We start from the raw sequence: 15224 nt of genomic DNA, 5'->3' as shown, positions 1-15224 counted from the left end.
CCTATGAGTCATATCTCCAGCCCCTTCCCCTATTCATCTTCTGGTGGGCATCTAGGTTGAGCCTGTATTCTGGCTCTTTGGAGTAGTCCCAGAATAACTTGAATGTATATATTTCTGCTGTGTGCTGACTTGGGAGTTCTTTCACACATTGGTGGAAAACATCACAAATCACCGAGAGTCAGTTACACTCTTTCTTTTCTCAACTAAACTTTGTACTTCCTTCTATCCAATCCTAGCAACATGCCTTACACATTTGACTGGGTTAGTAAGGATGTGGTCAAAAAGCTTCAAGGAAAGGATCTGAGGCCTGTCAAACGCCTGTCAGATGCAACCAAGTTCCGCCAGTTTGACATACTCCAGAAGACTCCTCAATCGTTGTTTTTTAAATCTGAAGATATTCCAGTTGGATATTCCCTTCTGCAGATCTTGGAGCCCAATTTTCCTGTCCCAGGTATTGTCAGTCAAGGGGTGGAGAAATGTGGAGATGGGCATTTTCAGTGCTGCAGCTTCCCAGAGTCCACGAGGTGCTTATGAGCCCTTCTGCCTAAAGGCAAAGGACAAGGAAGACACTAGGAATCCTGTACCCATCCATGCATTTGGTCTTATATTCCCAAGAGCCTCTTTAAATAGAGCTATGGTACCTTTCTTACAAAAAAAGTAATTGAGGTTCTTAAAAGTTGTTCAAAGTTACATAGTTCAAGCTGGTAGAATTAGGATCCAGACTGAGGTCAGTCTATCCTCACGTTCCAGGTGTTTTTCTACTTCAGCAAGATGCCCTGGGGCTCGATTCTCTGCTTGGAAAGATGCTCCCCAGAGACATTAGACATTGCACAAATGATACTTTTCTTTCTTAGGATGAATACCATGCTTGCATGGGCTCCAGAATTTGCCCTCTGTGGTAATTTACATTTCAGATATTGACTATTAGCTAGCTTCTTACAAAGATTTTAATGAGGAGGGAGGGGAACAAGCCATATTTTTCCCATTTTCCAGAAAAGCTGTTCCACAGAGAATTCCAAACTAAACTTGTGTGGACTTTCCTCTACAGAACCTGAGGTTTCAGCCCCCATCCCCCTCAAACACACCATATCCCAGAAACTGAAGGCTAACGTGGATGTCAAAGCCATTGCAGAAGGAGGTGCATCAGCAGAGTTTGTTCAGACCTGTGGATACGACATCGAGGTTCAGAGTAAAAGCATCCCAGATTCAAAACTGGAAAGTCTTCAAAACAGGCAAGACTGCTGGGGGTAAAAGGCTGGCTCAGCCAAGTTTCGGGATGTGTTCTTATAGGCAAAGAGGCAGCAAGCAGGTTCTGTTGCTGGATTGGATGACAACTCAGCTTATTCTACTTTAAAAGAGTCATTGAAATAATGATGTGTGGTCCACAACTCAGGGTGGAATCACACACCACTGTTCTGTTAATGTGACAGACTAAGGTTCTGATGTGCTGGAACTTTCTGTTCATTTTACAGAGGACGGACATGTAACAAGGAACAAAGCAGTAGAAGTGAAGGTTAGAATATTGATTAAAATATGCCAAAGATTGTAACAGACACTTTAAGCAATCACCATCCCAGTGCTTAGGGATTTAGACTGAATTTCTATCACATCGCTCTTGATACACAGTTTAGAAGTAGAAATGCGTGTTTCATGTGCAGCATTTTGGTGTGACACATGCCTATAAGTCAGTAGCATATTATCACTTCAGCTGGTAACCATTGTTTGAGAACTTTTTATTACATTTATTTATTCTCTCCCCTGTCCCATGTATGTGTTTGTGTGTGTGTGTGTGTGTGTGTGTGTGTGTGTGTGTGTGTGTGTGTGTACATGCACTTGTATGCAGAGGACAACTTGCAGGAGTCAGATCTCTCCTTTTGCTGTGAGTGTCTGAGAATCGAACTCTGCCTCTACCTGCTCAGCCATCTTGCCAACTCAATAACTGCTATTTTTATGGCAAGAACATTTACTGCATACTGTCTTAGCAGGTCTCAAGCACGTGTCCCATACTGTCAGCTATAAGGACACGTCATCTGGGGATCTAAATCTATGTCCTCACACCCTCAGAGCTAGCACTTTATTGGCCGAGCCACGTCCCCAGCATAAAACCAATTCAGTGTTTTAGTTTTTAAAGGGTGGCTCACATACTCTGTTCATGATTTGGTCTCTGTTTTTATGAAATTAGCCATTTGGGTCTTTTTATTGCTGTTTACATCTTCAGGAAACTGTTGGATCAGGAGCCATCGTTTGTGAAGGAGTGCCGGATGGGAAGGAGCAACCTGTATGTGGTGACAGAGGCCTTTGAGGTGACCAAGGGTACTGTGCTGGAAGGCAGCAGCAGTATTGGCCTCTCGGGCAAAGTGCTCATCCCCCAGTTTGTCAAGGTACGAGATGGGGACAAGAAAGCCAGTCTAGCTTGTGTACTCCTGCTTCTCAAGGGATTCTGGGGGCCAGTTTCTAGGGTTCAGATGGATGGGGTTATTATTTCCCACTGCTCATATTCAGTGAGTGCTGACTCCTGATCATATATTATATTCCAATGCCCTTGTTTATAATGCTTTAATACATAGGATTGGCAAATATTGATAAACTCCAAAATAGATGTTATTATCTGGTACCATGTTTTGTTTTGAGTGAACAGTAGATGCTGTAGATACATGTAGGGATTCTGCATTATTTACATATACCAGCTTCGTTGCTGGAAAAACAAAGGGACACCTTTCCTAACTGTTCCTGTTAGTCTGGGTTCTCTGATCATCTGATAGCAGATATTTTCTGAGCTGTGGTCTCATATGGTGGCTCACAAACATCTCTAATAGGACTTGGATGCCGTCTTCTGGTGTGTCTGAGGATAGCAACAGTGTACTCACATACATACAATAAATAAATATTTAAAAAATTAAAAATACTCAAAAGACCACAAACATAAAAGTAAACAAAATGACAGAAATCAATACACTTTGAACAATAGTGGCTTAAGCTCCTTAATCAAAAGATACACATTAGCAGTCTAAATTAAAAACGCAGGACCAATTTTCTGTCTCCAAGGAACATACCTCAATCACCAAAGAATAGAAACTGTCTTAGGGTGAAAGTCAGGCAAAGATATTCAAAGCAAAAGAGAAGTAGACGTGACAGAATTGCCATAGTAAAATCTAATGAAATAAACTTTAATCCAAAAATAATCAAAAGAAAGAAAGTCTACACAGATCAAGGGAACAGTCCAAGACAAAGACATTATAATCCTAAATATGTGTGGGAGTTTGAATATGCTTGTCCCAGGAAGTGGCACTATTAGAAGGTGTGGCCTTGTTGGAGTAGGCGTGGCCTTGTTGAAAGAAGTGTGGATGGGCTTTGAGACCCCCCTCCTAGCTGCCTGAAAGACAGTCTTCTCTTGGCTGCCTTTAGGCTCCTTCAGCTCCATGTCTGCCTGGTTACTGCCATGCTTCCGGCTGTGATGGAAGTGGACTGAACATCTGAATCTGTGAGCCAGCACTAATGAAATGTTTGCCTTTGTAAGAGTTACCTTGGGCATGGTGTGTCTTCACAGCAATGGAGACCCTAACTAAGACACCATATCTTCACCAAACATGGGTGCACTCAGCTTCAGAAAGCAGAGACTTGTATGTGTGAAGGAACATTGAGGTCATAATGAATAACTGAAAGTGTGGCAATAAACACAGTGGAATTTTGTTCCCCTGCAAAGATGTGTGAAATTATGAAACTTTCAGGAAAATGGAGGTAGCTGGAAATAATAATCCTGAATAAGGTAACCCAGACTCAGAAAGACAGACGTGGCATGGTCGCTGTCAGACCTTGCAGGGCTGCTGCGTTCGGTACCTTCGGCTCCCCAGGAAATAACGAGTAACAGGACAGAAGACACAAGACTTCATATGGACTGATCGAGACAAAATCTGGAGTGAGGAGAAGCCACCTCCCCAAAAGCTAGCAGAGAACACAGACCTACGTAGAAACCCGGATTTGAATATGGGTGAATCAGAATGAAACCTCAGTTTAGGAGGAGACAGTAAATCATAGACCTAGTTTGGAAAACTCAAGATATTGCAATGGGGCTGCTGCTATGTCTCAGAGGCAAATTCCAGCCTGGTATGCATGGCGCTCTGAGTTCAATCTCTAGGCCTCCCCAGGGACACCTCCCACATTTCAGTGCAAGTAAATATTGTCATACAAGAGAGAGAAGCGGTAACGGGACACGGGGACCAGGAGGAAGAAGTAATGAATTGCTAGTGTTTTCTCATAAGCTTTCTAGATTTATTTGACTTTTAAATTATAGGCATATATATTTTTGGATTAAAAGTAAATGTTTTTAATGGTGTAATTTGACAAAAACTATAAATCGCTAGGGATGTTTTGTCTCCCCAGGGCCAAGCCCAGGGACAGTGGCAAAGGGACAGAACGGATTCAGTGCCCATCCTGAAGGGTGCGGTGCTGGCCTATAAGAAGAAGCAGCTGGTCATTGAGAAGAACACTTGTGGTGAGCAACTGTGACGCTTGGTGGGGATGGGTGTCCAAAGACGTGGGGCTGCTCTTCTCTCCTGACTCACTGTCCCGGCACATGCCCCACCGTCCTCAGTCACCCTCAGCATGGCCAACCTTAAATACTGTAGCTGCAGAGGCAGCCTCCTGCCTGGGAGCTGGCTTGGGGTGTTCAAATGGAGGCATCTTCAGCTGGGTGAATTCCAGGCTCACCCCAGCCATCTCTAGCCATTCGTCTCTGGGCATTCAAGGTCCCGCCTCTCAGAAGCTCAGCAGGGAGCCGCCAGGTTGACCAGGTGACTCAAAGCCACACTACAGCTCCTTAAAATAACAGAAGCACAGCGCAACTGCAGCTGTAGACAGGATGCATGAACGTAGCATAGAATTTTTCCCAGACTCTCACCTTGAGATGTACCACACTCCACATACACACACCACACTACACACACACAATATATATATATATACACACATACAAATATATACACCACACTACATACATACCACATGACATACACATACACCATAGACACACATACTACACACACACAATATACACACACACCATACACACACCACACTACACATATACCAAACTACACACACACACATAACATACACACACAACATACACATACCACACTATACACATACCACACTACACATACATCATACTACACACACACACACACACACACGATACCACACACACATACATAACATACACATACCACACTATACACATCACACTACACACACACACAACATACACACACACCATGTACACACCACACTACACATATACCAAATTATACACACACAGCATACACACACATCATACACACACAACATACACATACCACACTTTACACACACCACACTACACATATAACATACATACACCATACTACACACACACACACAACATACACACACCATACCACACACACATACATAACATCCACACACCACACTACACACATCACACTACACACACACACAACATACACACACATACCATGCACACACCACACTACACACATGCCAAACTGCACATACACACAACATACATATACCATATTACACACACACCACACTATGTACACATACACACACAACATACACACACCATACTACACACACACACACATTCAGATTTTGCCATGGGACATAAATGTCTGTGTTAGGAATGGACCTATGTGTGATGTGAGTACCAGAACACGGGTAGGTGTGTAGTCGGCACAGCTAGTGGCCGATGGCTTCTGGAGAAAGTGTCCGCATTCTTGTAGCACCCTGACTTCCCATAGGGTGGGAAGCGGGAGAAAGGTTGGAGATGCCTCTAAAATGCTCGGGGTGGAGGAGCGGTCGTGGTAATGAGAAGTGCTTTCATTTACAGAGGGAAAAGAAAACGAACCCTTTACTCAAAATATTAACAGCAAAACAAGCAAACAAACAAACAAAATACATGGTGTGATTAGATCAGATGATGTATCCAGAGAACCAAGGCCCTGCTTGTGCGTGGGGGTGGGCGTGGGGGTGGGCGTGGGGGTGGGCGTGGGGGTGGGGGATAAACTCTAAAGGTTGATGTGTGCACGGAAGGAGAGGAAGTGAGACCCGTGTAGAGGACTCCAGGGGAGCGACTAGGTGGGTGAGAGGAGGCCATAGCGGGAGGTGGCTCTGGGATGAGGGGTTTTGAAGGTGCCGAGCCCAGTTATTGTCAGGTTGGGCAAAGTGCTTGGTGAACCTAAGCGGTGAAGACAGAGACCTCCTTTCTCCGTGTCAGCCTGGGAAAGCGACAACACTGTCATTTCCCACTTCCACACGAGAAGGCCAGTTTTCTCTGAAGCTGCTGGGCGGCGATGTGGCAACTATTAAGTCCTTTTTGGTCTGTTTTGAGGACTAAATTTGCGCTTGGCAGTCCACGTTATCCCGGTTGGTTCCCTTTCACACCTGATTGTATAAACAAGATGCCCTGCTCGCCCCCTAGTGCTCAGAATGTGACTTGCAGACACTCTTTGAAGTTTGCTTTTGTTCTTAACTTTCTTTATCCACACGTTAAATGCTGTCATCTTTGTTTTCTCCACAGACGCATTTCATGGATCAAATGCTTGAGTTTTGTTATTATGTTGAATTATGGTTTTGACCTCAGCGCCACTCCTTGAACGCAAATGCAAAACAATGCTAGACCACCAGATTGAGAGTGGATAAAGAAGGGCCAGCGAGTAACACGGAGGGCTAGCAAGAGACCTGTATGATAGGGCAGGAGGGAAACAGTCGCTTTACCTCATGGAGTATCTATTTGCTTATTTTTATTTTGTGTGTATTTGTCTTTTGCCTGCATGTAAGCATACGAAGTGCATGCAATGTCCGAGAAGGCCTGAAGAGGGCCCTGCCATGTGGGTTCTAGAACCGGATTTTGGAACTGCAAGGCACTTACTTAACTGTTGATGTCTCTCCAGCCCTCATGGAGTAATTCTTGAGTGTCAGAGGGTATAATGGTCACCTAAACTGCTTATCTGAGATTCAAGTTTCAGGCTAATGAGGTGGATTAGTTAGTAAAAGTGCTTGCTGCCATGTCTTGAGTTCTCTCTCCATGCCCCTCGTGTTGGAAGGAGAGAACTGACTTCCAAAGTTCTCCCCTGGCTTCTGTGTGTGCTCCAAGGGATGCACGCACACACACACAATAAACAAACATAATAAAGTGCAAGTTTCAGGGAGCCTGTTGAAGGATCTGATTCATAGGTTTCTGTCATGCCTACTGTTCGACCCGGGAGTCCCGAAATGCAGTGTGGGAAGAGCTCTAGCAGCTGCAAGCTCACCTCTCCTAACTGAGTTTCTCTTCTGTCCAGCCATTCTCCTTTCTGCTAATGCTCAGAAGAAGACCTTTCCAGGGATATTTAAAGGGATACCTCGGTGTGGTTTTGCTGCCCAGCCCATGAGTATTGGAGCGTCACCCCGTTATCTAAGTATTGAGATGGGTACGGCATTGTTGAATGGAGACCTACCTGGGGGTGGGCTTATCAGTCAAAGTTTCTCATAAGAACAGAATTGCAAGATGAAAAGCCAGGACAGATGGAGGAGTTGGAAAGGTCGGAGGTCAGGGGAGGATTGGAGGGTGAGTCTTGGAGAGTAAACGCTTCACTTTCTCTTTCCAGAACCTTATGCAACAAAGCAGCTAGGTGAGTGAGTGTTTTCGGGGCTATGGAAGACCAGCACGCTTAATAAAAACCCACCTGAGTGTCTTCGCCCAAGGTCTTGAGATCTGGTCTTCAGCATAAGGGGTTGGGTGGGAGGAGGGGTAAGAAAATGGGGGAGGGATATAGGAGACATAAGGACAAACACTAATTCTTGGGCGGGGCAATTATCTCTTTCTAGAATTGCAGATAAATTACATCCCTCCGATTGGTGAGTGTGTCTGGAGGGGCTGGGGTGGAGATCTGGGTGATGTCACTAGTCCTGGCTCTGGTTCCTGTGGAATGGGAAGGTTTATGGAAGGCCAGTGTGGTAAAGGTGTAGGCTGAGTGTGGGGCAGGAGAGGAGATGGTAGGAGAGACTCTCCAAGGTGTGTCTGAAGAGCAAACAGAGGATGAAGAAAGGTAATTGCTTGTGTTTCTCTTTTTAGGAAGTATAGAGGAGCCCTTCCATCTAGGTGAGTGGGTGAGTGTTTGCGTGTGTTTAAAGAGGAAACCTGGGCTTCTAGTAAAAACCGTAGCCTCAGAATACAAATGAGAACTTCATTTGGAACTCAGAAAACAGAGGTCTACTTTTACATTTTCTTTTTAGTTAGTTCAATTCACGCATGTGCAGTTGTGTGCACTGATGCTCACTGATAACAAACAGGAATGAGGTATTGCTCCAGCATGGGCGACGTGAAAAGCTCAGACACTTTGGTGCCTCCACTGTGGTACCCTCCCACTGTCACAGGTCACCCATAGGATGTGGCAGAACCTGAACGTCCTCAAATGCAGTGCTTGGCTAATTCTTTTTTTCTGTTTTTTTTTAAAATTAATTTTTATTAAATATTCTCTGTATTTATATTTCAAATGTTATCTCCTTTTTCATCATACCCATCCTCTCTCCCCCTCAACTTACTTCCATGAAGGTCCCCCCTCTCTCAACCACCTTCTCTACCTCAGTGCCATGGCATTCCCCTACACTGGGAAAATGAGCCTTCACTGGACTAAAGGCTTCTTCTCCCACTGATGCCAGACAATGCTATCCTCGGCTACATATGCAACTGGAGCCATGGGTCTCTCCATGTGTGCTCAATGGTTGGTGTTTTAGTCCCTGGGAATTCTGGAGGGTTTGGTTGGTTGGTAATGTTCTTCCCATGGGGTTGCAAAACCTTTCAGTTCCTTCAGTTCTTTCTCTAGCTCCTTCATTGGGGGTCCCTGTGTTCAGTCCAATGATTAGCTGCAAACATCCTCAACTGTGTCTGTATAACTCTGGCAGAGCCTCTGAGGAGGCATCCATATCTGGTTCCTTCCAGTAAGCATTTCTTGGCATCAGCAATAGTGCTTGGGTTTGGTGGCTACATATGGGGTGGATCCCCAGGTGAGGCAGCCTCTGGATGATCTTGTCTTCAATCCCTGCTCCTCTATTTGTTCCTGTATTTCCTCCCATGAGTGTTTGGTTCTTCCTCCTAAGAAGGACTGAGACATCATATTCTGGCCTTCCTTCTTTTTGAGCTTCATAAGTCCTATGAATTGTTTCTTGGGTATTCAGAGCTTTTTGGACTTAGCATCTGTTTATCAGTGAGTACATACCATGTGTGTTCTTTTGTGACTGGGTTACCTCACTCAGGATGACAGCTTCTAGTTCCATTCATTTGCCTAGAAATTTTATTGTCATTGTTTCTAATAGCTGAGTAGTACTTCACTTTGTAAATGTACCACAATTTCTGTATCTATTGTTCTGTTGAAGGGCATCTGGGTTCTTTGCAGCCTCTGGCTATTATAAATAAGGTTGCTAAGAACATGGTGGAGCGTGTGTCCTCGTGGAATATCTGGGTCTTCAGGTAGTACTATGTTCAATTTTCTGAGGAACCACCAGACTGATTTCCAGCGTGGTTGTACGAGCTTACAATCCCACCAACAGTAGAAGAGTCTTCCTCTTCCTCCGTATACTCGCCAGCATCTGCAAATTTTTGATCTTAGCCATTCTGACTGGTGTGAGGTGAAATCTCAGGGTTGTTCTGATTTGCATTTTCCTGATGACTAGAGATGTTGAGTGTTTCTTTAGGAATGTCTCTGCCATTCGGTATTTCTTAGTTGAGAGTTCTTTGTTTAGCTCTGTCCCCCATTTTTAATAGAATTATTTGATTCTCTGGAGTCTAACCTATTGAGCTCTTTGTATATATTGAATATTAGCCCTCTATCAGATGTAGGATTGGTAAAGATCTTTTCCCAATCTGTTGGCTGCTGTTTTGTTTTCTTGACAGTGTCCTTAGCCTTACAGAAACCTTGAAATTTCATGAAATCTGATTTGTCAATTCTTGATCCTAAAAGATAAGCCAAGGTGTTCTATTTAGGAAAATTTCCCCTGTACCTATGTGTTCTAAGCTCTTCCGCACTTTCTCTTCTGTTAGTTTCAGTGTACCTGGTTTTATGTGGAGGCCTTTGATCCACTTGGACTTGAGCTTTGTACAAGGAGATAAGAAAGGGTCTATTGCATGCTGACTGCCAGTTGAACCAGCTCCATTTGTTGCAGAGGAATATTTTCATGGAATATTTTTAACTCCTTTGTCAAAGATCAAATGACCATAGGTGTGTGGGTTCATTTCTGGGTCTTCAATTTTGTTCCACTGACCTACCTGCCTGTGTCTGTACCAATACTTTTTTTTTTTTTTTTTTTTTTTTTTTTTTTTTTTTTAAACCACGGCTGACCAGTAATACAGCTTGAGGTCAGGGATGCAGATTCCCCTGGAAGATTTTCCTATCCTGGATTTTTTTTGTTATTCCAAATGAATTTGCAAATTTCTCTTTCTAACTCTATGAATAATTGAGTTGGAATTGTGATAGGGATTACATTGAATCTGTAGATTGCTTTAGGCAAGATGGCCATTTTTACTATGTTGATCCTTCCAATCCATGAGCATGGGAGATCTTTCCATTTTCTGAGGTCTTCTTCAATTTCCTTCTTCACAGACTTAAAGGTTTGGCCATACAGGTCTTCACTTGCTTGGTTAGGGTCATACCAAGGTATTCCATATTGTTTGTGACTATTGTGAATGATGGTATTTTCCTAATTTCTTTCTCAGCATGATTGTCTTTTGAGTAGAGGAAGGCCACTAATTTGGTTTGAGTTAATTTTATATCCAGCCACTTTGTTGAAGTTGTTTATCAGCTGTAGGAGTTCTCTGGTGGAATTTTTGGGGTCACTTAAGTATACTATCATATCATCTGCAAAGAGTGATATTTCAACTTCTTTTTTTTTCCTGATTTGCATCCCTTTGACTTCCTTTTGCTGTCTAATTGCTCCGGCCAGGACTTGCAGTACTATGTTGAATAGGTAAGAGGAGAGTGGGCAGCCTTGTCTAGTCCCTGATTCTAGTGGGATTGCTTCAAGTTTCTCACCGTTTAGTTTGATGTTGGCTGCTGGTTAGCTGTATGTTGCTTTTACTGTTTAGGTATGGGCCTTAAATTCCTGATCTTTCTAAGACTTTTAACATGAAGGGGTGTTGAATTTTTTTTAAATGCTTTCTCAGCATCTAATGAGATGATCATGTGGTTTCTTTCTTTGAGTTTGTTTAGATAGTGGATTACGTTGATGGAATTCTGAATATTGAACCATTCCTGCATCTCTGGGATGAAGCCTACTCGATCATGGTGAATGATTGTTTTGATGTGTTCTTGGATACGGTTTGCAAGAATTTTATTGAGTATTTTTGCATTGATGTTCATGAGGGAAATTGGTCTGAAGTCTTTGTGTGGTTTAAGTATGAGAGTTAATTGTGGCTTTGAAGAATGAGTTGGGTAGTGTTTCTTCTGTTTCTATTTTGTGGAATAGTTTGGAGAGTATTGGTATTAGGTCTTCTATGAAGGTCTGATAGAATTCTGTACTGAACCCATCTGGTCCTGGGCTTTTTTTTTTTTTTTTTTTTTGGTTTGGAGGCTTTTGATAACTGCTTCTATTTTTTCAAGGGTTATGGGACTGTTTAGATGGTTTATCTGATCCTGATTCAACTTTGATACCTGATGTCTGTCTAGAAAACAGTACATTTTTTGCCCCAGATTTTCCAGTTTTGTTGAGTATAGGCTTTTGCCATAGGATATGATGATTTCTTGAATTTTCTCAGTTTCTGTTGTTATGTCTCCCCTTTTCTTTCTGATTTTCTTAATTTGGATAGTTAGTGTGCCCTATAGTTAGTCTGGCTAAGGGTTTATCTGTCTTGTTGATTTTCTCAAAGAACTAGCTCCTGGTTTTGTTGATTCTTTCTATAGTATTTTGTTTGTTTGTTTGTTTCTACTTGGTTAATTTCAACCCTGCGTTTGATTATTTCCTGCTATCTACTCCTCTTGGGTGTATCTGCTTCTTTTTGTTCTAGAGCTTTCAACTGTGCTGTCAAGCTGCTAGTATATGCTCTCTCCAGTTCCTTTTTGGAGGCACTCAGAGCTATGTGTTTTCCTCTTAGTATGGCTTTCATTGTGTCTCATAGGTTTGGGTATGTTGTGCCTTCATTTTCATTAAATTCTAAACATTTCTTAATTTCTTTTTTTTCCCTTGACCAAGTTATTATTGAACAAAACATTGTTCAGCTTCTATGTGTATGTGGGCTTTTTGTTGTTTTTGTTGTTATTAAAGACCAGCCTTAGTCCATGGTGATCTGATAGGATGCATGGGAGTACTTTGATCTTCTTGTATCTGTTGAGGCCTGTTTTATGACCAACTATATGGTCAATTTTGGAGACGGTATCGTGAGGTGCTGTGAAGAAGGTATATTTTTTTGTTTTAAGATGGAATATTCTATAGCTGTCTATTAAATCCATTTGGTTCATAACCTCTGTTAGTTTCATTGTGTCTCTGTTCACGTTCTGTTTCCATGATCTGGCCATTGATGAGAGTGGGTGTTGAAGCCTCCCACTTAGCGAATTCTTAATAGACCTCAGAGACACTTACCAATAAGTGTGGTTCTTATGCACCAGGTGCGTGAGAATCATAAACACATTGACGCCTTACTACGTCCCCTTAATCCCATGTGGAAACTGATCTACAAACACCGAGGATTGCTATCATCATAGCCCAACAGTATATGTCATTCCTGACATATCCCAGAAATGAATACTTGGTCATTTTTCTCCCAATAACCAGTGTTCAAATTTCCGTCTCTACCCCAGTGCTATGTCCCCTCCTTTCAGAGTGCTAATGCTTCCTAGTTTCTAGCTTCATGATAGTTGTCCCCCAGGGGTCTCAAGCAGGCTGTCACTGGAGACGTGAAGGACTTAGCATCCTAGGGATATTTAATTGAATAATGCCCTCACTTTCTGATTGGTGTTGCTGTCTGTGAGCAGATTTCAAGTATCTAGAAAATGAAGTTTCCCTACAGACAGAGCAACTGGCCATGCTTTCAAAGGATGTTCAAGATGCTGTGTTCTCCAGTCTCCTGCCCATGCTCAGTGACCGGGAGGGTCTGTATGACCTGATGAACACGGTGAGATCCATAGCCGCCTAAAGATGATCGCACCTGTAACGGTCAGTTTGGGAGACAGGGATGCCAAGACACGAGGAAGGATGGATATGACGCCCAGGAGGCTGAGAGAGATGTCAAAGGTTGGGGACTCTGGCTCCATGCACTCCGTGGAGGGTTAGAGAACGTGCATCCCCTGAGGAGGTACTTAATCCGCTGGAAACAGGCACATGCCACAGATAGTTTTGAGCCACATATGGGAAGCTAAAGCTACTTGAAGGAGGGTTGAAAGTTCAAGGTCTTTCTCATAGTGAGTTCAAAGCTGGCTTGGGTAACAGACTAAGATCCTGTCACATGAACGAGGAAAATGAAGGGTAGAAGGATCCAGGGTGTAGCTTTGGGGTAAAGTACTTGTTCAGCATGTATGAAGTCGTCCAGTCCCCAGCACTGGGAATGCTGCTATTAACAGACACCTGTCTCCTGTAGCTGGAGTTGAATCAGTTGGGGCACACGGATGGCCCAGGTGGCATGATCCTAGATGAGCTGAGAAAGGACTCAAGCAACCCATGGATTGACCTAAAGGAACTCATTCTTTATCTCCTTCAAGCCCTAATGGGTAAGAACGACTTGAGAGGAATGTGGGGAAAGCCCTCATGTTGGGCCTCAGAGGGCTCAGATACCACCTCCCCAAAGCCTTTGAATTATCAAGACCCTTCTCACACCACCCTTGTCTCTAACACTAGCAGGGCTCAGAGTGGTAACAGTGCACGGGCCACAGATGGAGTCTGAGGTCTGGAAAATGAGTAGTCACCAATCACCTAGCACATCCTTGGAAGGTGATTCCTGCCTCAGGCCTTAGACTTTCCAGCTCTGGGTCATCTCAAGGGCAGGAGAGCTTTCTTGAGCAGTGCATTTGACCTTTCAGTCTACTGGGACATATTTTTGTGTCTCAGAGTTGTCCTCTCTTTGGATTTCCTAGTTCATGGTAAGAAAAAAAAATCCATTTTCTTCCTCTACAGTACTGAGTGACACTCAACTCCGTCTGCTGGCCCAGTCTATGGAGATGAGGCTCCTCCTGCAGCAACGAGAGCTGGTATGAAACCCCCAAGGGAGGAGGGAAGAGGAAAGCAGGGGCAGAAAGAACATTCTAGAAGAAAGCAATGAAGTTTCTACAAGGGAATCAGGAACCCTCTGGGGAGCAGGCAGGTTGGGTTCAACCTTATTGGGAGCATCTCTGCATTTATGGAAGCCTTGGGAACAAAACCTACTTGGTCTAAGTTAGCTGTCTAGGAAGGCATCTTTGTAGGAAGTAAGAGGATACAAGTCAGTCGCACCTTTTGTTTATGGTTACCATTTGCAAATTGCCTTTTCTCTCCCTATATATTTCTCTCTAAATAAAAAACTGTGTGTAGCCATATGCGTACATGTGCGTACACACGCAGGTGACACCCTTGTGCAGCAGAGTCTATATTATTAACACCCTGCTGTAGGGAGGGACCAATGCAGTGTTTCGGGTCTCGCTTATTAGTTCTTTATCTCGTGTTGCTCCTGGGTGTTGGGATAGAAGATTTCTCACCCTGGTGTCAGAGCCTGGTTTGCCCAATCTGATCATTTTTGTTCTAGGTAAAGAGCATCCTCCAGCCAAACTTCAAGTATCCCTGGAACATTCCCTTTACACTCCAGCCTCAGCTTCTTGCCCCACTCCAGGGTGAGGGCTTGGCCGTTACATATGAAATGCTGAAGGAGTGTGGTCTGAAGATGGAGCTGAATAGTCCCAGGTCAACCTGGGACTTGGAAGCCAAGATGCCTCTGTCTGCTCTTTATGGGAGCCTTTCATTTTTACAGCAACTCGCAGAAGCCTAAATCTCCCTCCAAACCTGGGTTTTTCTCTCTTTTCTAAAATTCATTCACAATTATATAAATATATATACTTGAGTCAGACTCCACCTCCCTCCAATGTCCCTTTTAACCCACCCCTTCCAAGTCCCCTCTTCCAACTCAACATTTTGTTTGTTTGTTTGCTGCATTTAGTTAGGGTTGTTTGAGTGTGGGATTATTAACTTGAGCTAGGTAACCTTCCAGAGGCTTCCTCTTCCTCAGCATT

At 43.5% G+C, this 15224-nt stretch overlaps 1 protein-coding gene across 1 annotated transcript; it reads left to right on the top strand.

The window, feature by feature from the left end:
* Nucleotides 1-240: 240 nt before the first annotated feature.
* GSDMC (gasdermin C) lies at nucleotides 241-14983 on the top strand (the record flags this gene model as incomplete). Its single annotated transcript, XM_080939432.1, has 9 exons — nucleotides 241-451; nucleotides 1049-1232; nucleotides 2219-2381; nucleotides 4381-4492; nucleotides 8117-8143; nucleotides 13005-13144; nucleotides 13607-13736; nucleotides 14140-14213; nucleotides 14744-14983. The coding sequence occupies 9 exons, from the start codon at nucleotides 241-243 to the stop codon at nucleotides 14981-14983; spliced, it is 1281 nt and encodes a 426-aa protein (XP_080795558.1).
* Nucleotides 14984-15224: the final 241 nt, after the last annotated feature.

The sequence above is a fragment of the Micromys minutus genome (genome assembly GCF_963924665.1).
Source record: "Micromys minutus genome assembly, chromosome: 27".
Taxonomy (NCBI): domain Eukaryota; kingdom Metazoa; phylum Chordata; class Mammalia; order Rodentia; family Muridae; genus Micromys; species Micromys minutus.
This window is presented reverse-complemented; position numbering and strand designations above follow the sequence as displayed.